We start from the raw sequence: 27,522 nt of genomic DNA on the forward strand, positions 1-27,522 counted from the left end.
CAGAAAGTTGGAAGCTTCTGTGCTTTACACAAACCACCCTTTTATAAAGACACAGAGATTCCTGTCATTCTGATCCTTTTCAGTAAATGTTCCTCCTGCAACCTCTTAGACCCTAGGTTGTTTTCCATGGTCTAGCTTTCTCTTTCTGAAGGAAAAGGACAACCACAACACTTCCTCTCTCTCCATTAAAAAAACCCAGCAATTTCACATTAAAAGAAATATTAAAGATTAGAAAATGTAATTTTAGGTCTGATGTCAGTTACCACATGAAGGTCACATTATTAAAATATCTGTGCCCTGTGGAGGAATAATTTAGGTGATTTGATACTACAACAATTTTTATTCTTGCTAGTTAGGCAGGCCACTACAACTGACTGATAACAACACATCCAGAAAGAAAAGATGTCACAGCTGTCTTAACTTTCCTGGCCTAACTGCACCTCATCATGTCAATACTTGCAGTCTGGTAAAATAATATAATTTCCTCTCTTCTTGTGCAACGAAAGCTTTCAAGAGACCACACAGGAACCTTCTGCCATTTCATTTACCACAAGAGATTTGTAGCTACCCAGAAGATGATAATCTGCAAAACCTTCTGCACACATCTTCCCTATTTAACAGTTATCTGATCAGCCACTGAATAAAAGAGTAAAATAACCTTTATATTTTGCTTATAAAGAAATGAAGCATTACTAGAAACATATGAAAAGCTGTAACAGAAAAAAAACCCAACAGATGGGGGTCAGGGAGGGGAGAGAGAACTTTTAGCTCATTAACTCTAGTGAGATAACAACACCCCTAAATAAGGAATGCCTTAAACTGTAAAGGGCTAACAAGGGTGAAACATCACAGTGCCTCTTTATTATCAAGCAAGATTTCATCAACAGAAATTCCAGTGCTGAGACACCTAGCCTGTTTTAAATGGTAGCACCCAAAATAACCAGCCTTAAAAAGGTCACGTTTATTTAAAAATAGCTTGCTTGCATTTTACATTAAAGTTAATTTACTAACCTTAAAAAATTAAATGCAAATGTATACAAATAATTTAAGCATCCTGTCAAAGTTCACATACACACTGCTAGAGCAATGGCAACATTCGAGATCATATGAAATCTTTCTTAAGCCACCTATCTATCACCCTTTGGATTACTCTGTTAAATATGTACTCAGCTGAACACTTGCACCCTCTCTTCAGCAATTTCCATCCTTGTTAAAAAAAAAAAATCAAAATCAAAGCTCTAATTTCCTCTTTATCATGTGCTTCCCAGGCCATAACAAAGAAGGATACTGTACCTCTGATGCTGGTGGCTGTTGCCGATGTGGTTGTGCTGGCTGTTAAGGCTACATTGGTTGTGACTGTTGCAGTGGTAAGGGAGGGGATGACAGTAGTGGGAAGCAAAGTGTTGAAAACATCTGGTGAGTGGAAAAAAAAATATAAAATAAAATCATATCATGCAAACAAAGGAGAACCATAACAGTGGTGTAATTTGTAAATACAAGTATGTTGAAAATGACTAAATTAAAACATGATTAACATAAATTATTACAGGTACAACAGGGTACCTTTAAATTCTTGACATTTATCACTCTCAATTTTTATAGTCAATCTTTAAGTACACAGAATTTAAAACTCTGTTAAAATGACCACATTTCCACAGAAGGAGAGAGTGACAGTTTAAGTGACAAGAATCCATTTCTTCACTGAGCCATTTTTAAATGTCTCACATAGTAGAAACCATATGCAGATGAAACATGCTGTGTCAGAGTGGGAGATGAAAAAAAACAACACCATCATGCTAAAATAAACACACACATGTTAACGAGAAATGGCTGTATGTTAAAACACCCACTTTCAGACAGACTCAATGAAGGGAAAAAGGGGAGAAAATTCTACTAACTATAAGAGCTGCTTTTTCCGGATTGCTTTTCTTCTTCCCACACATTTGCTTAAGACACAGTTGTCTGCTAAGATCCAGAGCAGAGCATATTTCAAAATCTTTACCCTAATTTGCAGGCACAGTCATCTTTCAGTCATCCTTAATGCTTACAATTTATTGTTAGTACACATCGGTATTTTTCTAAAACACCTTCAAACTAAAAATCAGAAATTATAATAATATTACTGATAAAAAAGCATGCATGCAAGTCAGAAAAAATTCATACAAAAAATGATGACAGCATCCTATAAAACCCTTCAGGTTTTACTCAAGCAAGTGCTGGACTGCCAGAATTAGGAGCATGACTGCTTCTCTGCAGAGGAAGCAACACCACCTGATGCAGAATGCTCCAGAACAGATCAGATCATAACCAGATGTACACATAGAAAATACTTTGATTACATTGCCAAAAGCAATAAAGACCAATAGTACTTTGCCTATAAGGTGATTGCAGGTTTTAAAGAACAAAAAACAAAAGCTCTGAAGAGAAGTAGAGAAAAGCACTTCTGAGAAGACAAAAGCATCTGACATTTTTTCAGATTATTTATATGGCAGGTTTGAAAGGGAAGGACTCTTTTCGCAGCAGTTGATGGTGAGTAACCCATTCCATACTGATTTCACTGAAAATATTTCTGAAGGGTGCTATTCCGTGCAATAAAAGAGCAAAAGTATGACCCACAATCTGTCTTCCCTTGCTTTGGAAAGAAATGCAATTGGTCCCTGAGTACCATCAATTCAGACTGAAATCAATGGAAGCTGAAGTAGCTCAGAGCTTTTCAGTACTGGGCCCTACGAACACACTTCAGACACAGAATCCTTGAGTTCAGCATTGCTTAATTACTCTCTTAAGGCTTCAAAGTAGCATGCTTACCTTATTTCCATGCTGGATGACAGATCATTTTCCAAATTTAAAACTCTCCTTGCTAGTTATTCTGTAAGTCACCTACTATTTGCTGTATTCCTCTAGTTTTGATAAAAAAATATCACTATGCTCACTGGACTCTATACCTGTGTGATGCTCTACTTCTGAAGCCATCAGAAAACAAAGATCCATCTTTCATCTCTACACTGATTTTTAATCTAATGTACACTGATATTTAATCTAATTCCCAGTATAAAATATTCTCAAGACAGAAAAATTAGAACAGGCTTTTTAAAACCCTCACAGTTGTAGCCATATTAATCACCAGGAATAATGATAATATTACCTGGAGTGTGAGTACCACAATAATGAAATAGAACTGAGTATAACAAGCATTAGAAATAAATTAACATGTTAAAAAGATACATGTCACATGTACTGATCTATGCAATTTCTTCTCATAAAGGGAAACTCCTTCCCTGATAGGTATCTGTTAAAAATTAAATCAAAGAGAAAAAACCCCACCTACTTCATAAGGAGAGCAAAACCTTGCTTATTAGGAAAGCTGTATACATCATTCTTGTACGTAAAACTAATTAGTGTGACTCATGGTTCCATTCATTATTTTTCTAAAATACCAATTACTTAAGACTGCAATGACAAGTTATGGTTTTATGACAGAGCTATCCAATCTGCAAGCATGCTGTTTACCTATTTTACCAAATAATAGCTTTACATGAATCACTGGTTAAACTTAGAACTTTCTGGTTTCTCTTGAGATTAAAGCATTTCAAACAAGATTTCTTATTTTAAATGAAACGCTACCTAGGAAGCATTCTAGCTAACATGAACTAGGATATGTCAGTGTTTTTATACAGATGTGATCTCATCAGATTAAGAATAATGAAAACTTGTGCAGCTATTAGTTTCCTGATGAAAGTCATGAACTCTAATGCCAAACATCAAAATGGAAGCCTGGCAGAAGCCTCAAAGAAAATATGTTTTCTCAAAAGGGATGCAAAAAGAAGGATTTTTTTATTTTGCCAACAAGCATTTGGTTTTTTTGTAGAGTGAGGTGAATTTCACTGTGCAAACTACTGCAGTCTGTCTGCTTTGCTCACAGCAATACCAGGACTTGCTCCTAAAGACCCAGCACAAGAGAGAAACCAGGAATCAGCAGCCTGAGGAGCATCACATTGCCCAGGCAATGCAATTTAAGTCTGTTCAGGGCTCTAGAAAGGTTTGGTTTGTACCAGTTTACATTCAAGGCTCTGCCCATTGGAATACTCCATTAACAACAGGAGAGTCTGCAACAGGAATGTGCAAAGTAACCAAATAACTCAGAGCTCTCCAGACAACACTTTTTGGAAAGCCTGGATCGTATCTCATCCTTAAACCCTACTCTGGACAGCACTGATCCAAGCATTCTGAAATGATCCCCATGTTGAAAAGACCTGTGTGTAAGGCACCTGCTGAGTCTGACAGAACGACCCCGATCAGTTCTTCCAAGATTTATGGATTCTTGTGAAAACTTTGTCTTTGCCTTGAAAAGGCTTTTGCATAAGAGAATACAGAATATGCGGTTCAAGAAATAAACCAGAAGCAATGTCCAGTGTTCCTCAGTCTCTCATCTTGCATTGCAGGTGTAGGAAGTAAATGGGTTTGGGAGTTCCCAAAAGCACACAGACTATGGATAAAAAAAAAATTGATACTTCATAGCACGGGCTTCTGTTTAAGCCATAAGGATCGCTGTGATTCATAGAGGGTCTGCTGCTCCATTTCATGCCAGAAGAGAGAATTACAATTTGACCTGATTTTAGTCCTGCAGGACTTTGGGTATTTTTTTTTTTTTTGAATGCAAAGCAAACCTATCTTATTTCACTTGCAAGGCACACGTTGTCACCCAGAGCTCCCTGCTGGCAGCTACTCAGAACATGCTATCATAGGGACAATGTAGATTTATCCTCTTGAGCTTTCTTGTCAGGGAGGATCTTAGCAGAATGGATTTGCAGATTTCTGCCCAAGAAATCTGTGCTGGAGTGAAACTAATTTCTACTTCCTTGTCTTGCAGTTTCTGAATCTAGTTGTACACAATGTTCAGCTGAAAATGAATTTTTCTTTATGCCTCTCATGCCACTAAATACCAAGGATCATTATGACCAAGAGACCTTGCAGAGCGGAACTTTTTAATTCAAGTAGCCATACCCAAATCACGGTGCCAGATTGCTATTTCAATAATACTAAGGTATTAATCCTTAGCCTCCTGTGAAGCAGAAAATAGCTATATTTTGCAGATGGGGAGCCAAAATAGATAGAAAAGCCATGCTCAGGAGATCTAGAAGTCAAGCAATAATTGTCTCCATTAATTTTGAAACCTCACTTCTAAACTGGATGTTTGTTGACAGACAGATATTCAGTCAAAAATCCAATAATGTAATTAAGTTGGTATTAACTTCATCATCTTGCTAGCTCTGAAATGCAAACAACTCATGGAGAACTAATTGTTTCCATAAAAGCTGTTGGAAATAGAAAAGGGGTTGACCTTCATGCCAAGAGACTCCCATGGACTCTTTGTCACTTCTGTTCCACTGGTTAAACAGGTGAGGCTTGAACTGGACATTGAGTAGGAGAGATGGGCTCCTGACCTCTCTCTGGTGGCACATTTGAGCTGAGCTGCAAATGCTCACCCAAGCACCCTCATTTCAGTGAGGACCTGGCATAATGTCAGAGCTGCTGCAGAGAGCAGCCTGAGCAAAGCTCTGGAAAGGTGTTCCTTGTGGCACTGCCGCTGCTGACACACCACAGGCAGGAGCCAGGGGAGAGCAGCCAGCAGGCACCCTGAAGGCTGATTTTTAGTGGAAAAAGGAGAAACAGGTGAACTGGGCTTGGTGTGGAAGCTGCTCTACAGCAGAGGCACAGATGCAAACTGCTTAGGAGTGGCAGGGCAGTGCTGGACCAGATCGGCTCAAAGCAGTGTTGAGCCCCACCTGCTCAAAATTTCCTGTTTGCTTCTCCTTCTTGCTTGAATTGATGCAGTGTTCTCCTTGCTAAGGCAGAAGACATCCATCCATTTAAGTGCAGAGAGTCTGGATAATTTACTCTCCCTGCCAATTTGGCCCTGAGCATTTTTACTCTCCATTTCCAAAGAAATGAGAAATGGTTCTGTTTAGTTTAGCGGGCTTATGTGAAAGATAGATCTGACCTATTGAAAATATTTGACTTTTTTGGTAAAAACACCACCGATATTTTGACATGACTGAGCACAAATCAGACAACAATAGCTGCAGCTGATAAAAATGTAAAGGCTTTTGTTTGAAGCCTGACAAAAGCTGACAGAAAAATTAAAGGACAGAGTGATAATGATGGATGGTCCTTGCTGTATTTTGACTGAGAATGAAAGAAATTTTAAGTGGTAAACTGAACTGAGTGATGACCTACCTGGGAAACAATCTCACTACTCTGTGAAAAATTTAATCAGTCTGTGATATGTAGCACTAAATAATTTAGCAAGGTTTTAAATTCAAAGGGAGCTGCATTTACCTTGCTTCAAGAAAATGGGATTGAACAAAAGAATCACTCAGCTTGAACATCATGTGCCAATAGCTCCTTAGCACTTAGACTGAATGATCATGAATGCTCATGGACACGAGGTCAAGGGGTTCTTTTTACTAATTGATTCAGATTTATGAAACTCTGAAATGGCAATTATGTGCTTGACATTTTTGCTCGCAAATCAGATGTCATTAAAAATATCCAAACCCTTTTAACAAAAGCTCCATGTAGATCTATATCTTTAGTTATACCAATAAAATCTTCGAGTGGATGAGTTCATATTGCAAGACATACAGTTGGACTAACTGGAAAGAACAACAATTTTCTCTTCTTATAGAAAGTTTTGCAGCTTGTTGCTTCATTTATGCTTTGTTTTTCAGGTTTTTTTCCCCTATTTCAAAAGCAATCGGTTTCAGTAGCAAATGAAGGAGGAAGAAGTATTAAAAAATACAGCAAAAAAGCCTGTGTCCTTCTGTTCTCAAAGAGTCAAGCAAAAATCTGCACATCTCTGGCCCAAATTCTGTCCTTAGAAAGTTAAGAATATAACTCAGATGAACAAAGCACATTTTAATATTAGTATTTAGTACTGGCAGTATGGTGTCATCCCAAATCACTTAAAATGAGGGCCTGATATCACACTGTGGCACCTTTTACAACACACGCTCTGACCAGAATTGCTTACGAAAAAATAAAAAATGTGATGAATATGAAAAAACAAGGTGTAGTAGCAAGTTATTTCTGATTATGCCATCTCATTTGACACTGAAATATGAAGAAGTTAGCTGCCCTAAATTGTCTAGAAAGAACTCCTGTAGCGAATATCTCATTTATTTTGTGCACCAAAGCAACAGCAGGACTCACAAAGACCACAGGTGTGTGAAAGGCTGATTTTCCACAAGTAAAGCCAGGTCAGGCTCAGGACAGATGTGAGAGCTGCCAGAAAAAAAAAAAAAAACCAGCTGTGGATCTCAGGCAGGTGAGAAGGAAGAAGCAGGGGGATGAAAGTACCTCAGAGTGGTAGGAAGACATGGCAAGGGAGGACAAGTTTGCAGGGCTGAGAGCAGTGACCGGCATTGTCTTCCCTCCTCCCTCAAGGTGCATCTGCCCAGATCCAGGTGAGCTCTCAGTAGAGCTGTGGGGCCCTGGGCCAGGAAGGCAGGAGGGGTATTTAGGGTATTTAGGTAAAACCCACCCCTGCCACCTTCTGTGGGCACCCTTGATGCCTCAGGTTTTAGCTTTTATATTTTTCAGATTTTGTGCTGCTTTAGTGTGCAGCTCTAAACTTCATATTAGGGGATGGACCAGGGAGACAAAACAATTCCTTCTCTAGCTGGGGACCAAGGACAAATGATCCAAACTTCAGGCACAAGAGCATAAACAATGTGGACTGAAGAGACAAAACCAAGAAGGATGGGACTTCATGGGCTAAAGCTGTAATTGGACAATTAACTCCAATATGCTAATGGACCAGAATTTACAAAAGTGTGAGACCCTGTGATGGGTGGTCCATTTTGTGACCATTTTGGGTTCATCTTCAGTGTATCCCTGGCCAGGCTCCTCTATTGCCCAAGATGTATCCATTGAGGCCTTTTAATAAATACCTACTTTACTCTTTAACTCTGTCTAGTCTCTATTTTAGGTCAGCCTTCACAAGGCATCACTCTAACAAGCAGAATATGCTAAGTAGAGGCAGCACCCACCCTTCACTTGCACAATCAGGATCCAGGATTTAGCAGACACTGGGACTATGTGCTTTATTATGCTCGTGGGTACTTGCTAAAAATTCTAATAGTAACAATAAACACTGAAAGGAAAGGTCTTTTGTTTTTCTTAATGGATATTAAGACATGACCTTTCTGCACAGCACCAGATGTTGCCACAAATTTGGCTTTGTCACCTGGAGGCTGGAGCAGTCTGCTGCACTCACAGCTGGCGGAGCTGCACAGAGGGACCCCAGGAAACCTGAACTGAGCATTTCACAGGAAAGCATCTAACATGAACCTCTGAGACTTGCACTGGTGGCTCATAGCTCTCCAAATGTCAGGTCTGGCCTTGAAGCCCTCAGTGCTTACTTTAGGGATCGTTTCGCTCCCCACAGCACTACACTGAATTTGCTATCAGCAAAAGCACTCTGGCTGCAGCTCCCTTGGAACAGAGAGAGAAGTTTGCAATGAAGGCCTGGAGATGCTGGAACACGCTCCCATTTCGCTGCCCGTCACACTCATTGTTTGTCACCAGCCCAGCCATTTAAAAAGCTCCCTTGTCCCTGCTCCCAGTGAAGCAGAAGAATAAAATGTGACATAATGTACTGTCTCACAATATATTTACCTATTGCTGCTCAGTTTTGGTGGGGAAAATTGTGTTATCTGCAGCATTTGGACTGTAGGAAGCTAATAAGCTGTAACACCTCATTTCTTAATTTCTAGTTATGCTAAAACCAGGTGACACACATAGTCTTCTAAATAAGGATAAATTTAACAAAAAAATACCTAATTATTTCAATAATTAGATCTTGAAAGTTCTTTTACTGCAAGAAAAATTGAAATTCTCAAGTAGAAAAATTATTTAATACTGAAGAATCTGTTTTTAAGCCTTCTAAGTTTTACTTTATTAATGGTTATTAGTGCAAGGTTTACCTCTAAGGGCAAATCAAACCAAGTATTCAACCTAAACATTGAGCTTTGATGTTATGGATTTATATGAATATAATACATACAAATTTACTCCTGGAGCACTGTAAAACCTAATTTTTTCCCCCAAACTTAGCACAAGTTTTGTCAGCAGTCAAAAAAAGTCCTTTCCAGTTCAATACTAGTAATAATAACAAAGCCTATTGTTTTAAAGGAGTCAATCTGTATTGTATAAAAGATCATTCTCATTAGAGTAGCTACAAATACTGCACTGAAGCTTATGCAACTTGCCTGAATTTGGTAATTCAACAGTTTAAATAAATAAAAAGGAAAAGTTTTAGAGCATTGTTTGAGACCACAGCCTCAAATAAAGACATCTTACTTATAAAAAGGCATATATATATATATACATATACACACACACACATATATGTCTCGATTTTGTTCACAGCTCTACATTAACAAATACAGAAACAATAAAGAATGGACCTCTGCCTTGAAGATTTGTAAGACCATTTTTTGGGCAGTACAGACAAAAGTTTAGGAAAAAAAAGACAGTATTATTCCCATTTCACAGCTGGGGAAATGAACACAGGAGAATTAAGTGGAATGTCTTATATTTTACAGACTTCTGAGCTTGACAGGGGAGTTCAGAACAGATCTCCTGAGGCTCATTTTAATACTCTGCTAAAAAAATCCCAAAAAATCAAAACCTCAAAAGAAAACAAAAAAGCATTTAAAAAAGCAGTTGTCCTTATACCTGCAGTGCAAATTTCACTGCATTCAGGACAAAATGTTACCACAAAAGCCACCAAACATCTTGTATGAATAAAGCCAGCACAATTTTCTCCAGAAGCACACCATTCTATCACTATTAATATGGTGTTCTAGGCCCATTGCCACTGCTTAAAAATCACATTAAGGCTGTGATGTTCATTTTTATTCTTTTTAAGTAAGCAGACAAGCCATATTTCCTTGTTTTCCCAAGCCATAAAATAGGAGTATTCAAAATTAAATGAAATAAAGTACTGGCAGCTAGCCCTTGAAAACCTATAAGGAAAAGCTAATGCACAATACAAATTCAGACACCCAGCAGCCTTGAACAAAGATGACAGCTTTCTCAGAATGACACTTGACTCTTTCTGCACACACACACACACACAGAAATTTAAAAAGCTCTGACAGAATTGCACTGAGAAGAAAGAAAGAAAGTAAAGAGAATTTTCCAAAATTTCCTTATTATGGGTACATGTTGAAACTAAATGGAGGTAAACAGATTGCTGATCTCTATTTTATTACAGTTGCTACTTTCATTTCTCTGAGAAATTCAGGGCAGATCACTGAAGTTGCTTTAACAACTCCAAACTCATGGCAATAATTCTAAGGTTAGTAAAGAGAGATAACAGGGACTGTAATTTATTTTAAATAAGTTTATTTCAAAATAAAATCAAAGGGTCCAACACTAATCTGAAACACTTTATCACAGTGGGATTGCTGTATCTTATTGAAAATCACCTTGGGAAAGTGACTGGCACTGTGCAACCTAAAACATAGATTTTTGCACTTCATTGCACTGTCTCTGACTAATACACTTAATTCTCACATTCCTATCACCAAACTACACTACCTGAGAAAATAAGGCTCTATCTTTCCAGCTGTCAATCTTTTTGCTCTGTTTTTTGGGGGTTTGGGGGATTTTTGTCCTCAAAAGAGTTCTATACATGATTCTTCGGTTTTATATAACATACAACTATGAATGGTGGGATCCCTTGTTGTCAATATTGTCAAGACTTAATTTTGTTAAAATTACCCAGCTTCAGGGTGGCAGACATTTAGTACCTTAACAATTATGCCATCAAGCAGGATAGTTCACCAGTGGAAATCAAAGGGGTTTTTAATAAAGAATACTTGATCATATCTGCTAATTTATTTTAGACAAAGTGATACACAAAGCAGTGCAAAGAGATTTCAGTTCCTGCTCCAAAATGGTGAAAACCACCCAGAGCTCTCCTCCATCAGGCACATCAATGTGTCAGCATCCCTCAATCCTCCCTGCTCCCCACCAATCAAGGGTTGGGAAACCTGCAGAAAATGTAAACTACAAAACCACAGGGGTACAAACAAATCCACTGGTGCAATGACCCACAGTAATATCTGAAGAATAAACACTTTGCCCTCTCCTCAAGTTTTTCCCTGCCAAACTTTCTTCTGTCCTTCCTCCTCTCCTTTGATTTGTTTGCTTCTACACTTGCCATGAGGATTAATAAGGGTAGTTTCAGCTGGAAGAAAAATCTGCCTCAGGCATGAGGTTACCAAGGAAAACATTTTTTTCCTTCAAGGGAGTAAACAAGCAGTGTGGATACCAGTGGAGGGAAAGCAAGGGGTCCTGACTGAAAACTCTTGGGGTCTCTGTCACAAATGACACATCAGCTTACACCACATATCTGGAGACCTTTGCCCAGGAACCTGCCAGGAAAGTTCCTTCACATGGGGTTAGAACTTTCTCAGTGCTTGTGAGGGAACCACAGCCTGGTCAAAGAAGTTAGGGCATTTTGGGACATCCTTATATGGCAGATTCCAAGTTTCATCAGCTTTGGTAGTAATGGTTTTAATGGGTTTTTGCTTTGTTTTTTTCTCCTTGAACATGAGGATGGGTTTGAGATACACCCTTACTGGCCTCCTGGTTATTTTTGCTGTCTGCTCCCCTTTCTATGGGAATCATAGAGAAAGACTGATGCCATGAGCTTTTGTGAAAGCTGCCAAAACACACTGGAATCTCTGAGACAAAGCAAAGTGATTCATGTTAGGGCATAACTAGTCAGAGTTAGATCCAATGCAGAAAGTCTATGACAGGATTCAATAATAAAAAACATGACCTTAATTACAAAGCTAAGAGAATTTTATTATATTGCATCAAGAATTCAAGCAGTAAGAGCTAGAAAAAATAGTTTGTGATTGCAGCATAGAGGAGGGGCTAAAGACACCTTAGGTCCCAGCACATATTTAGATTTAACCTATGCTGTGAACAGTGATGTTAGGAAGATTTTTGAGTTTGAGAGTTTAGCGATATTTCAAATTCTTATCAGTTTCAATATTGAAATAATTAAATTCTGAAATCAAGTGGAGGAATACCTTGCTTGCTCTAAGAAAAATGTTAATTAATGCAAGAAACATTTTATTGAATATTTTTCTTTTATATAGCGTAGAAATGCAGAATAAGATAAACTCCAGAAAAATCACCAAAAAATTAATAATTAAAAATTTAATAGCAAAAATAAAATAGTAAGTACTAACAATTATTAATATAAACTTACGGATGTTAGAAATATTAATGGTTTGAGATAAGCTAACTTCTTCTATCTGAGCCTCCATGCTCACCTTCATATGTGATCAAGAAGGCTCAGATATGAAAGTTCTCAAAACTCACTAAGAGAAATGCATATTTGCAGAAGCTTTTCCCTACCCCTCTCACCTCCAAGGCATTTACATCTATCTCCAAGAGGATTCACAATCTCAGGGGGAGCAAAGCACAGTTCTGATGTATCACCTGGTATGACCAGTGGTCATTTTAAGCAATATCACTTAGATCATGTTCTATTTTCTTTCCTGGATGGAGTGAAACACTGAGGAACCTATTCTCAAAGGAAATGTAAGTAATGGAAACACCATGTGAGAAAGACAAGGACAGGACACCCTTATCTGCATTCCACCACCTCATGGTGCAGGAAAGGCTTCAATTTAGAAAAAATCACAAAGTCACTTCAATATTGTCTTTCTGGCTTGAGTTTCCTGAATAATAAATGGTCTAGATGGAAACAGAAGATAATTAGCAACTGTTAGATCATAATTTTATCATCAGTCTCAAGTGAAATCATTGAGTTAATATTTTCTTCATGAATATTGCATATGATGTTCATAGACAGGGTAATTTTACAAGCTGGCATCTCAAAGAAAAAAAAGGGTAAATTGAAGTAAAGTTCAGGAAAGTTGTGGGTACCAGCAATAGCAAAGGGTGAAAAATTAGAGAGCAATCTTTGCCACTACATCAAATCAGTGATAATAAACTCAACAGTACTGAAGATCAGTTAAAACAGTCATAAAAGTAAGAGTGACATATTTGGTATATCCACACAAGCTTTTCCTTTTCAGAAATCCCATTAGAACTATCATATAACATTTCATATGTTATATGTGCACATAGAAAATCAAATATTTTCAAGAGTTATGTCTTATTAAAGGCATTATCCAAAACCACAGGTTTTACAACACATACAATATGTATTCAAATAGGAAGGAGCTTTACATGTTAGAATATAATGTTAAAGGTTATATTGATATATTGTGTATATTGTTATTGCTCCATTGTGAAAGGACTTGGGGAGAGATTTCTTGCTGCTGAAATACTGTGCATTCAATTTCAATGATTAATTCAATACGAAATTTAAAAAAAAATCTTTTATCTGTTATATTAAAAAATCACTTCATTTAAAAAGTTTTCTTTAATGAGAAACAGTATTTTAATATAAAAATGTAGAAGTGCCAAACATATTCCTCAAAAGTATTAGTGTGGTTTGGAATGTTATTTTCTTGACCTTTACAAAATACTTTTAAGCTTATCTGGAAAAGAAATTTGTATCTTATTTTTCTAAAGTCACCATAAATGAAGAAAGATCAGTTCATACAGCTCAACCATACACCCCACTATTCAAGTATTTATCAACAAAAAGCAATTTCAAAGTAGCTGCCTTGAGAGTGTTCAGGGATAATAGCTGGACAATTCATCCATAAAATTAAGCCAACAACTCCACCAAGTTTCTCGACAGACTTCTCATACCTGAAAATGTCAACTATACACTATTCTTCTTCAGCCCAATAGCAAAAGCTCAATTGCACAATTTCTTAATTCATCTGACTGCAGGAAATTCATCTGCATTGTGCTTTAAAGTCTGGACCACCTCTTCTAGCCCAACCAAAAATCAGCCGGAGAAGTCAGCTTTAATGTTGTGGTAATGATTTAATGCCTTAATGTCATTTACAACATTGATGTAAAATTAGAGTATTTCAACACAGTTTGATGGGCTATGCTTTGAGGAAGACTGGGGAAAAGAAGGGTTTTGAGACTGAGCAAGCACTCATAAGCATGCTTTTATTTATTTACTTTCCAACTGAAAGCCCAGGCTCCTTTTTTCTACAAGTTATCTTTTGCACTTTTAAATTCATTTTTACTTCATATAAAATGGGAATATAAAAACTTTTCACCTTTGTTTTAAGGACTCAGTACTGAGACTTCTTTCTTTTAATTCAAACAAAGATACAAAAAAAGAAGAATCTCCAAACTAAAAGGCACACATAGTCACATACAGTGAATTTCTAGTTAAAAGGCCTAAGAAGTCTTCTGAGTCTCATATTCTTGAGATTGCTCTAAGGGCAATGTTGGGGTTATTCACCAAATCCCCCCATAACTGCAGCTATAAATGTTATTATTGTTACATCACACCATGGCTCTGCTCAATTCTCTTTTTATAAAGCACAAGCTTTGTTCACATAAAGGCAAAATGTTCCCATAGGCAAAGAAAGCCTGAGGGGTGTGTGTGTAAATGAGACACTTCAGCTCAGAAAACTTTAAAGGAGGAAACTTTGAAACAAGTCCAGTCACCTCAACTTGTAGGACCTTAACACTGAAACACAGAGCAGCCAAGATCACTGATGAGTGTGCTGCTTGACAAGGATGGTGCTTCCCTTCTTTCCCAAAAATTTTATGTGGCTTTTGTTACACATTTATAAAGGTTTATAAAGTGTCCAAAAACACTGTGCAAGATTTACCAGAGGTCTGTAGTGAAAGATCTATTGCCTATTCATTAAGCTTAATTTTGAAAGAAAGCAGAATATATCCTCACCTCCTCAGGGTTTTTCAATTTTCTGCTCTATTCAGTTTCTACCTTTACAAAGAGATATGCACAAGTGAGTTCAAAAAATAAATGAAAAAAGAAGTCCCCCTGTGAGGACATCAAAACAGAAATGAAATAGAGTAACAAATCTGATTGCTGGAAAATGAACTGAAAAAGACAAAATAATCTATAACAGATAGAGGTAGAAGAGTTTGTTTAATTTCACGTGGTTTGGATTCCACAGAGTTCCCACCAATTAAAAAAAAACCAGACTTATAGAGATGTACAAGTGCATGGTGCTGGAACTATTGTTAGGCACAGAAGGTGAATATCTATAAATATATTTAGAGGTAGGATTTAATAAACTAGGGTGTCTGGTGCAGATTTTGCATAGTGATGTTCCAGATATGGAGAGCAGTCAGTCGCAGAGATTTAGAACTAGACCAAAAAATGAAGAAAAAAAGGGGAGGAAAAAAAAGACCATGAAAGAAGGAGAATGCATACAGTGGAGAGAATTGCAGGAAATGCAGAGCTTAAGATCACAATTAATGAGAAGTAGAGACCAACGTGGAAATACTTGAGAATCTATTGAAGGGAGGCAGCAAATATAATTTTAAATGCAAACTTCCAGCACAAACAGCAAAAGAGGCCAAATAACTTGTAAGGTTGGAAAGCGAAGAGATCAAGCACCAGGCTTAAACAAACAAAAGAGAATACTTTTCCCTCAAAGCACATAACTAAATTCAGAACCTTGTTGCCACAGGTTACTGTGGAAGCTAAGATGACAAATGTTTTGAAATGGGACTGGACAAGCAGGTGGAATATAACTAATGCTGTAGTTAGGAAAGGTGCAGTGGGACTTCTGGTCTTACACATTATAGGAGACCTAATGAGGTTGTAACTCAGTCTTTCAGTTGCTTTTATTTACAAAATATTGCTTTCCCAAGAAAAAAATATAAAACTGAGAGGCTGAAGACAAAGGAATATGTCATGCCACTTTTTATTCCTCAGAGGTCCTAAGGTGCTGGCTCAAATGCTTTCCTAGTTAAAATTTGGGCAATAAGAACTGCCTTGACCATCCACAGCTGCTGATTCACGTTCATTTCCACACTGCTCTTCCATATAATTGCTGCACCACACATCATAGCTCTGAATATTTCAATTAATTTAGTGCCTGGCTGCAGATTGGCATATCAGGACATTTCATCAAGGTGCTCTGTTTCAAATAGGGCTGTAAATGATCAACTGCTGCTGTTTGCACTAAGGAGGTTTCAATGATGTGGACTTCTGTCACTCACTCCAAGGCAGTGCTGAACTGAGTCTTTGGCAGTAGCACCCAGAGGTTCAGAACTACTCCTCCAAACACAGCAGCTGTGTCCTCAGGTTGATTATGATGGAGCACCTCCTTCCTCCACTCCAGCTAAATCACTGCAGTGATTACTGGAGATCTGCAAGCAGAGTCTATGTTTTTGAGTTGAGCAACACGAGTTTGACAGTTTGCTCTGTTTGCCGGTGATTAATTACTAGTATTTGGACAAAGGTAAACAAAAGTTCTTAATAAATTGGAAGAGAGTGAAAATTGCCTGGGGCCCATTACCAAAGAAAGGGTGTAATATATCTAGCCAGAATGTGCACTTCTAAAGCACTAAGCTTGCCAATTAGAATACAGAAATGACAACAGCTACAGGCATTAAAGCCTCTGCCTTTGTTACTGCATGAAACAAATGCTTGAGCAAACGACATGTCTTGCCTTTGTGCTTCTGCCTATAAACTCTGACTTTGTACCCACCTTCCTGCTTCCCAGAGTACTGTTTGACATTTATTATTAACAATAAATGTTAAGAAAAAGGAAATTAGCAGTCACATTGATTCGGCAAAGCAGCATGAGCATATTTAATAGCCCAAGCCTTTAACCTTATTCAAATAGATTCAATTTCTCTGAAGTCTGGTTTCTTTAATTATACAAAAAAAAAATCTAAAAATAATTTTTAGGTTGTCAGATACTAATTTTATTGGACAGATTTCCATTCATTGGCTTACAGTAATATTTATTTTCTCTGCCATCAGTTAACATCAAAACAGTATTACCTCATCATCACCACTCACAGTGGAAAAAATACTACTCTTCTGTATAATTTTGTGTTTTGATCAGTCCAGTTAAAGGCATGAGACACTCTTTGCTTGGTATGTGTAATTAATATGTATAAATACTTTGCTTATACCTAATATCTAATTAAGATAAACTACATTTTCCATTTTTGGTCAATGTTCTCTCTACTCTAAAGCTGCCTAAACCTTCTCTGAGTTAGGAAGATAACTTAAAGAATTGAGAGAATTAGTATATTGAGTATCACTGAAAGGAGGATTTCTTAGGGGGAGACAAAAATAAAAGAGAGAAGCCAGATGAAGCTCTTACACCATTAACACACAGAAAGAGATAAAAATCTGTTGACGTGAAAAAAAAAAAAGGAATAAAATGTCTGGAAATCACAGTATATATAAGAAAAGGAAAGCTGTGAATCATGTTGCCCTTCCCTGCCTCTGCAGAGGATACCTTCCACTGATGTCCCCTGTTTCCTTACACAAGTTCCTGTGAGAAATCTGGCATGTACCTTGTCTTAGAAACCTGACATTTTAAGCTAAGAAGTCATATGATTAATGATCTCTAACAAAGGAGTAGGACAAAAAATTACGTCAACATGTTAAGCACAGGGGAAGGGATGAGAAATCAAAGGATTCTTCCAGATATATTTAGGAAGATAAAAAATACATCCTCTATTAAATAGAAGGATGCATCTCAGAAAATGATAAAAAGTAGGTTTTCTAGCCCCCAGAGAGAGAGAGAAAAAATATTGTATAATTTTAGGAGGATTATGGCTCACTAGAGACATTCATGAATGTAATGAGCTAAAGAAGGGGTAAGGCTGCTTAAATTTATCTATACAACGGACTGTGCTACACTTGATAAAATAATTGTGTCAGTCTCCTTTTTACTTAAAATTAACCTTACAACTCTGAACCCCAGTAAGTTGTTAAGTACTAAACATCATCTCATGCTCTGCCACAGAAGTCTGATTGTTTCAGAAAGCTGGGAAGCACCTGACATTTACCTTCTCCAGTTCCAGCGCTGGAATTGCAGAAATGCAATTAGGAAAACTCAGGTACTCATAACAGAAAAGGTCAGCAATAAGCAAGCTAAACCTGATAACATGTCTAATGTTCTGCCAAACATAACAAAATGCCTCCCTGATAATGAATGATTTTACAGACTGCCAGGAAGTTGATGCAAGATAATCAGATCACCAGAGGACACACCACTGTGCAAGACGGGGAACGGTGAAATATTCTTTGATAGAGTTCTATTGCAAAGTCACTGCTGATGGAAAAAGATCCCCCATTATAAAAGGCCATATTTTCAGAATAATGACAAAAATAAATTGGGCAGAAAACACAAATGACAGAAGTTTCAACACATGGCAAGTGCAGAAGCCGTTACCTCATCAAAGGCAGAGCACTTTGTGCCTGCAGCCAACAACCACCATATCACTGGCTCTGGGATGAAAAAGACATTTTTTCTTTTCCTCTTCTTGTAGCAAACAATGTAAATAGAGGTTAGAGGGTTTAGTTTTTCTGTTTGTCTTTAGCACAGAAATACTCATGCGGCAGTAAAGACTGTGTTCCTTATGCAAAGACATCCTCCTTATTTGTGTCACTAATCCTACATAAACTAATGGTGAACTTTAAGAAAAATGAAAAGTAACCTAAGTGGTTTTTTTGATAAATGATGTTTCATCAACAGTGCCAATAAATATCTCATTACTGAAAGCAGCACTTACTAGAAGTTTTATGCCAAATTCCTAGAGGCAGGTAAATCTGTAGTGAAAAATGTTTCTGATATCTTACAGCTACCAAGGAAATGTATTCTTGTTGTAACTGAGTTCATCACGAGCAAATAAAATCTACATAAATTCTCTTGTCTATTTAATGACTAAAATTTGCATTAGATTTTTTCATTTTATTTTGTCAGAGTTATAAGAAATTGCATTAAAAAAAAGAAGGGATAAAGTACCATCATGAACTAAAGTGGAAGTTCTGCCTCTATATTCTCTAATATTAAAATTGAAATTATGGAAATGGCAACCTTCCAGGAATTACCTCTGATAAGAGAACATCATGTTTTGAGGCTCCTAGAGCCGAACTACCAGGCTGTATTAACGGCAAATTCTAATTTTATATTATAGTTTCCCCTACAGCTGAGTTATATCAATCTATTCATGATCAATGTGGAAGGCAGTTTTTTCACATGACACATACTGTTTATTGAGGGAAAAAAACCAAAACAATTGTAAATTAATGTGAACTTTCCTACTTTTCCATTTTATTGGAAGTAGTATAATGCATTTAGGACATGACACAGTTTTGAGGTCTGACTGTAATGATGGGCCTGGTCATATCAGCTTACTTGTATGAGCTGAGTTTTCTCAGGAGCAGGATCTAACTTGTGTGAAGTATCCAATGTCCTGTCTTTGGTGGTGTATAAAAAGCTAAGCAGAAAACCTCACGCACACATCTGTCTGTTATTTCTCTTCATATAACCTTTTGTAACCAGCTTTATCTGAGCTGGGCCTGAGGCAAGTATTTATGAAACAGTACCCACACACTGCAAAACATTTTTACAGGTGCTTACTTAGCAAAAAGTTCACAGCATAAATGAATACATTTTGTTTAAACTGTAAGAAGAGAGGCATGCCAATAAAAGAAAAACACAGCTAGACCACAGCAGCAATAAAAGTGCAATTATACATCCAAATTTTCTTGCTATTCTTTCTATAATGACCATAAGAACCTGATTGTATCAGCTGGAAATGTTAAATATGCATGGAATGCACCAAGGAGAGCACACTCACCATGTACTATCAGGACATATTCTGTGCTGTTCCGGCCAATGGGATTTTTTGCTTCACATCGATATGTGCCATTGTCTGTTTTGTTTAGGAAGCTGATGCTTAGAACTCTGCCATTGACAACCATTCTCTCTGGATCTGGTAGTTCTCCACCATCCTTGGTCCACAGTACTGGTTCTGGCCTGTTGGATCAAAGTGTGGCATTTATTTAGACACATGAAACACGCATATGCAACATGTACATTAGAAATAACACCATCAACAACTTATAAATAGTCACCTACCACCCCAAGAATATTTGAATTACTGGATCTAATGAACTGTCACTGTTTCAACCTTACCATCCTGGATGTGAACTGCTAAAGAAAGTGAAAGAACAAGCAGAGAAATAAGAAAGAAGATAAATAAAAAGGAAGCAGAATGGTACTGCAACAGGCTAAGAACTTTCCTAAATTAAAAAAATAGTTCTTGTGAGGTTTCAGGGCTCACAGGTGCTTGGCAAGGTAAGTGCAAATAGGATGATGTGGGTGTAAGTGGTTTGAAAATGGATTCTTAAATTACTTAGGCCATTCATATTCACAAGTGAACTTGAATGCACTGAGTATTTAAGTAGCACATGTGACACACAACCTAAACGTGTTTCTCTTGCTGCATTGTGTCACAGCCCATCCCTTTTCCCACCTTTTCTTCATCCTTCCCTTAAATAATTCCTTGTTTCACATCACAAGCAATGTAAGATTTAACTTGAAATCCTGGATTTTCTCCTCTTGTGAAACCTTTCCTCTTTTGCCTGATGCACTCACATCAAACAGGCCAAAGGCAATGCCCTGGTGGTGGTAACCCCCCAGGCAAGGTAAGGGCACCACAAAGAAGGGAACTGACAGTCCTGAAGGTTCACATACACCTTCCCTCTGGCAAGGCATACCTAACTCCTTCCTAGAGACTCTCAAGAAGCTCCATAGCCCATGAGATCTGCCTAGCAGACAGCAGGATGTATTTATTACTGGCACACAGCCTTTATTTGCATGTAACAAGGTATATTTCCAAATTTACATGAGGGAAATCACCAAGAAGACAGGACTGTAACTGAGAATGAAAGGTTGGTTAACTGAATCTTGTCTATGCAAGGAGCAGACAGAGCATCTCAGGCCCTTTTACACCAGTCACTTCAGCAGGATATTCAGAGCCTGGGGATTAAATGCTACCTTGCTTGTAGCTTTGTGCCGCATATGCCACATATCAATCTCTATACAAACATTCCAGTTGTGTGACTCAGTAATATACCAAAATATAATACACTGTTATAAAATTAGCAGTTGCCAGGTTAGTCCCTAGTAGCACTCCAGATACACTTAATTTCACTAATTTGAAGCAGGTGTTTAAGGCCTATTAGATATAATAAGTGCTAAGAAAAAGAATTAAACCTAAATACTTAAGGAGAAACGTTTAGCCAAAGTGTGGCCTCATAAAAAGAAAAATAGTTCTAATGGCTATAATGACATGATTTTGAGTTAGGCAACTCATGTAAACAGAAAGAATTTTTTTCTGAAATGCACTTCTATAAAATTCAAACTAGTCTTTAAAGAAAAATATTTATTCTGAAATATAAGAAATTTACACAGATTTTAGTAATATTTTGGATGACACGCTGTTAAAGTGTTGTTGAACTTAGTACTTAGACTGGCTATACTCCAAAGTTTTGAATTTTTCCAGAAAATCATACGCTCAGAGAATGAAAGCAAGGATTAAGAGCTGATAGTGTGATGGGCCTTATTTATGCCTTGCCATAAATACATCTTAATCCTCTTCCTAAGCTCATTTTTATGAACTGGTATCCACACACACGTGGTACACAATGTACACACTTTCTTTCTGTTTAATGCAAGCAGGGAATCCAGATGTCCATGGTGGTGTAGAAACATTGCCCTACAGAGTTCCCAGCATTAAGGTGTGATTTGCTGTGATATTTTAAGGAGGATTTGTTCAATTTTCTGGCCAACTCTGCATTGTTTCCCATTTACCAGCTTACTGTGGCTCTGCAATCCCAGGAGTGGGGACTCTGAAACACTTCTGCTACAATGTGCACCATTGCCTGCATAAATGGCGTGTTAAAGCAACTTCTGTACAGCTGTAATTTATGGAACTTAGGTTTTAAATTGAAACTAGATGGCATATCCTAGGGGGAAACCTATAGGATAACAAATAAGTATGAAATGGAGGCATAGATATAAATTATTCAGGGAGCTCTGTCACATTATAATACACCGACTCTAGTCTTATACAGAGCACTTAGCTGTGGTTGCAAAACGATGCATGGCAGAAAAGCCGGGGCTTAGAGAGAGGCAGATCTGCATTCTCTGGGTGTTGGGGAAGCTGCTAATCCAGAGTGAATATTTAGCCATCCTGTGCTGTATTTTGGCAGCAGCAGAGCAAGGCTTGGGCAGCAGGCCCAGAGCCAACACATCCTGGTGGCCAGGCACAGCTCTCCCTCCACCTCACCACTGCCTAAAGCAGCAATTCTGTCACAGCCAGGGAATTAAATTCTGCCTGCACTGCTGGGAAGCTTGGAGACACTTGGTCTACACAATTCACTGGTTAGGCAGAAGTGAGCTAAGAACATGAGACATGCCCATGCACCCAGGCCATCACGCTGCCGTGGTCAGCAGCAGCAGGATGGCTGTTTCAGGGAAGCATGGGAGTACATCCATTTTGTGCTGTCCACTCCTCCTGCACTCTGCCAGCAACAGCAATCATCCTGTCAGGGGTGCTGCAGGCCATGTCTTTTGCTCTCTTTTGCATCCACTTGTTATTTAGACCACCTGTGCCTATGAATGTCTCTAGTATCTTGTGTAATCTGCTTATTATGTCCATCAACTATACCTCCTGTAGCAACTAATTCTGGAAGTTCCCTACCTGCCATGCAAAATGGTATTTACTTATATCTGTCCTTCACTGATCTCTTAGAAGTGGCAATGAATATTGCAGGACATGGTAAGTAGGACTCCTTCCTATTATAACCTTGTTGTAAGTTATGACAGCCTAGAAACTTAGCAGGCTTTTCTCTCCCCCTTTTTCTGTTTGTTAGAATTTGATACCTTCTGAGATTATCAGCTGGGAAAAAAACTACACAAAAAAGGGGAAAGGAGTCTTAACTTTAGAGCACATTGGGTATTCTTTCATAATTGCCTTAGTACCTTCATTGTCCAAAGCTGAAACCCTGAAACAGCTTTCCTTCTCTGTCACAAGGCACAGACAAGTGTGAATTCCCCACAGTTTATCCTACTGAAACCTGCCCAGATCTGCACATCCAAACAGAGTTTCTTCTCTTACCCAACATTTTGAAAAGGATACTTAAGTATGACATGCTAAAACACCTGGCAAACATGTACACTCCTAATATTGCACATATTTCTCTATTGCATACGACTCTAACACTGCAGAATTTAAGCTTTTTTAAAATACTAATGACTTGCCACAACACTATCAATTCTTATTTGAACTGGAACAAACAGGGATGTTCATACAAACAGTACCTTCCATTTGTGCATTCAGTGAAAGCCTTAGAAAAAGGAACTGGTTTTTAGTACAGAAATCTGAGTTTGTTAACTGTCTTCATGTTGGCCTCAAAACCTGACACAGAAGCAACAAAATTGGGTATTCTTTTCCAGTCAGAATGAGATGGGATTGAAATGAAGGTATAAAACACTGGTGTGAAGTTCCACAATGATCCATATTTTATATTGTGGTACTTTTCTTACAAGTAACTGAACAAAGAAATGGTAAATACAGCAAAACTATTTTCTGGCCTTGAGAGTAGAAAACCTTTTCTTTCAAAACCAGTCAGAGAGAAAGTAGGGCCAAACTGAAATATGTTGAAAAAAATAATTTAAAAAACACACTCTTGATTAGAAAAGAACACCTAGGCACAGCCTTACCTTTTCAATAAGTGTTTACATAATATGAAAGTCAACAATTATATTTTTTCACATTAATATAAATTTTTTTTTAGCTGAGGTCTTTGGAATTACACAGGAGTATTTTAAGACAACATTGGCAATTTTCTCTTTCTCCACCCTTAACCCAAGGACAGTGATGTCTGCGTGCTTTCTCATAATCCTCTTCCCTAGTGATTTCTTTATATATAACTATAGTAGTTAACTTACCCTCCATTTAAAAATTAGACGTATATCTATATGTTTTATAGCTATACATGTATCTATATGTTTCCTTTTTGAACAAAGTGAATTTAGGCAACACAATCCATTTTCACTTGAAACTTCTTGGCTCTATGCATTTTTGTTGCCCTTTTTTAATTCTGTGCACAGAAAGGTCATGTACAGAGTGTTCTTATCTGAGTCCTTAAATAAACAACACTTGGACAACTTACTGACCCATCATAACAGCACAGAATAACCTTTTCATTTCCATAAGATCACACTCAAAAAAAAACCCCCTGACCAACCAAAACAACAAAAAACCCCAAAGCCATCTTTTTACATGTCCAGTCTCACTGGGGACATTCTCATCCAACTGGCTATCTAGGCATCCTGCCAAAATTTTGTAGCCAATGTGGATAAAAATAAAGATAGAAGAAGAAGAATTTGAGGAACACTAACAAGATAAAAACAAATTCATATTTTTGAGTAGGGCCCTCTCCAACAATACCTTTTAGTTCTCCAAACAGGGGTACACTTGTATTTACTGAAGTCCATAAAAAACAAAATCTAGTGCATATGCTCAAATGAGTAGTGGAAAAGGTATCACAAGATTTATCAGAGTGTTTCTTGTTGAAAACCTGGTGCAATGTTAAAAGTCATCTAAGGGAATGATTGCTTCATTAATTTGAAACTTATACTTCTTTTGTATCAAGAAATTGGATTTTTTAGCTTTGTCAGTTAATCACCCACTTGAAAGTCTAAACCCCGAGGGAGCCCCTTGTTTATATAAAGTCTCAGTCTGAGGAGTCATATTGGGATGAGCTGGTTTGGGAGCATTACATCTATCAAAAACATCAATATCCATAATCTCTAGCCTTTCATAAAAGGCTTGGATAGATGGATTTTATTTTATGAGATATGAACTCTCTGTGATTTTCTACTTCTGCAAAACCTGAGTAACCTTCACAAAGTGTTCTTCTCAGCAGTAGAATTAATAAAGAATATCCAAAATACCTTTCATAAAGTTCCCTTATTTTTTTCAGAAAGAAGCTTTGAATATCTGAATTGACTATTATTATATTTTCTTCTACTTTTCTGTTTTAAGCATTCTCAGCAGACATAATGTAGCCTAAAAAATATTTATAATGTTCTATACTAATGCCTTCTAAATGGTCAAGAATTTAACTACCAAAATGTGTTAAAAATGAGCTGTCACTTAAATACAGATTTCAACTTTTTATATCATGAAAAAATTGAAAGGATTTTACAGCTACAAAGACAACAGGAACAACAAGAAGTATTGAAGACAGCTGCAGTGTATTATGTAAAAAAGGTGGTTAAATAATAAACATAAAGAGGTAAACAAATCTCAAATGGGCCTAATATTCATCATTTATATGGAAAAAAAAGAGAACAGTAAAAAATAGAAAAAAAAGAAAAATATAGCAGAAGAGGAAAGCAAGCAGTCAAACAAAGAAACCAAACCAGATAAAACCCAAATACTCTTCATTCCTTACCTTTTGTCCAAGATAGATAAAGCCTTTGCTTTGTTCATCACAACTTTACTTAGGTGACAGACCTCCCTGCCTGGATCTTGCTTTGGATAAATCAGGCAGTCCTCTCACCCTTGCTGGATTACAGGTGCTAAACATGCTGATATGACAGACTAAATTTGCAGCTGAAAATTCCTTATCCCTCAGCAGACTGTGACAGCAACTGATTAAAGTGCATCACGAATCTTTTCAAAGCAAAGGTATTTATTCTTCTACCCAAAGATACAAAGTATATCATGTTAGAGGGTAAAAGAGTAATTTTTCATATTCATATTTCCTTCTATCTACACTCAAATATTTCCTCGCAATTGGTATCAAGGTTCCTTTTAGGTCTAAAACCTTTGCCTGTGGGAAGTTGACTGTTCTGTTTCTGCATTAATTCTCCTTCTTTTTTGTGTTTCCTTTCATCAGGCTGATAATCCATTTCCTTTTTATCCTTTAGTACCCTTAGAGTCTAGGGCACCCTTTGACATAAGGCCTTCCACCTTTAACAGAACTGTGCAATGCTGCTGCTCTCTGTCTGGAGAGATTTTCCCAACTGATCATCAAGCCATTATGATTGTAACTTATTTGAAGCTACTTAACTCTAGTTTTTTCCTTTGTGCATATCATGTACCCCCTCCCTACCCCCTCCCCCAAAAAGCCTCCATTTCCTTTGTTAGTCATTTTCAAGAAGGCAAGGCAATATCAGATCAATATTCTGAAAAGTGCCTAATCCACATATATATGTGTAGCTTCTTACCTAATTCCAGTATTATTCACAATCTTCTCAGAGAAGCATAAAAACCCTGCTGTGAATAACATTTTGGGGAATGGCTTTCTCATAGTCATGAGACAGATCAACAAGAGAACTTATGTGAAATCAGAAGACAACTTATCGGTGAATTGCACCAGAAATATCCCTTGTATTCTACTATTGTAAGCAGCAGGGAGGCTAGAAATGGACAAAGATTGTCTAAAAAGAAAAAAAAAAAAAGCAAACCAGCAACAAAAGCAAACCAAACCAAAGTTTGTAAGGGAGATGCCATAGGAAGGAGTTGCCATCCTATAACCTGTCCTTCTGGTATTTCACACAAATCTCTCCCATATTTGTCATGCACTACACCTGCTGTCAAACTTCTGTTGTCTCATTTCATCCCTCCTTTCTCTGATCAACTTCCCAAACAACAAATTGGGCATTTCTGCTCTTTTATTACTTCTCCAGACATTTCTGCACCAGGCAAACAGTTGTATCCATGAAAGGGAAAATTTGCTAAACTAATTAATTTATGCCTCCCATCACTTATGAATCTAGAAGCAAAAAATGGAGGAGGAAGAGGTTGCCATACTTCCAAATTTTCAAGGCCAGGCCACCACTTAGAAGGAAACAAAACTGAAGAATACTGTTAAACTTATGTATACCATAAAGAAGATAGGTAATCCTCTTTTAAATGCACCATCAGGTCAGGGAATAGGCACTGACTTTTTTCTTTTTTTAATTTTATTTTTTTCCCACAGTAAATCTGAAAAAAACCCTGGGCATTTCAATGCATTTTTAGTAGATCAAATCAAAATGCCAAGTATTTTGGAACACTTTCAGTAGGCAGCTAATAACCACACTTTTTCTAATATGTATTTTAAAGTTTGAGGCTCAAAACATCTTAAGTTCAGGGGAAACACTATAACCTCTGCAGTTTGTGAACAGCTTTAATAACAAGTCTGCTTTAAAACCTTGTCTTTAAAAAACAATGGTATGTATGGCTATACCGTTCATTTTATGTCACCAGTTTATAAATAATTTATATGCCTTTTAAATTTTAACCAGGAAAAAAGAAAAGTCCTCCACGGAAGTATAACATGTCTTTCAAAAAGATTCCTGAGGCTAAAAAGGCAGAAGGAGAGGTGCAAGCCAGTACAGCAGCAGGAAAGAGAAAAAATAAAAAAAATTAAGAACTCCAAAAACAAAAGCAAAAACTAAGCAAAAAAAAACCAAAAAAACCCCCCCAAACATAAAACCCCCACCACATTAAACAATTTTATGTCATAAATCCTGTCTCACT

The 27,522-nt window shown here is 37.3% G+C and overlaps 1 protein-coding gene across 3 annotated transcripts in view; it reads right to left on the reverse strand.

Moving 5' to 3' along the window:
* CADM2 (cell adhesion molecule 2) overlaps positions 1-27,522 on the reverse strand; it is a 573,596-nt gene that overhangs the window by 43,082 nt on the left and 502,992 nt on the right. For 2 of the 3 annotated variants that reach the window (XM_066571920.1, XM_066571919.1), the window contains 2 exons: positions 19,777-19,955; positions 1,294-1,413 (listed from right to left, as the gene is read on the reverse strand). In XM_066571920.1, coding sequence (XP_066428017.1) covers positions 1,294-1,413; positions 19,777-19,955 — 299 coding nt within the window. The remainder of the gene's footprint in view (positions 1-1,293; positions 1,414-19,776; positions 19,956-27,522) is intronic. The other variant, XM_066571921.1, reaches the window with a different exon arrangement.

This window comes from Molothrus aeneus, chromosome 2, assembly GCF_037042795.1.
Source record: "Molothrus aeneus isolate 106 chromosome 2, BPBGC_Maene_1.0, whole genome shotgun sequence".
Taxonomy (NCBI): domain Eukaryota; kingdom Metazoa; phylum Chordata; class Aves; order Passeriformes; family Icteridae; genus Molothrus; species Molothrus aeneus.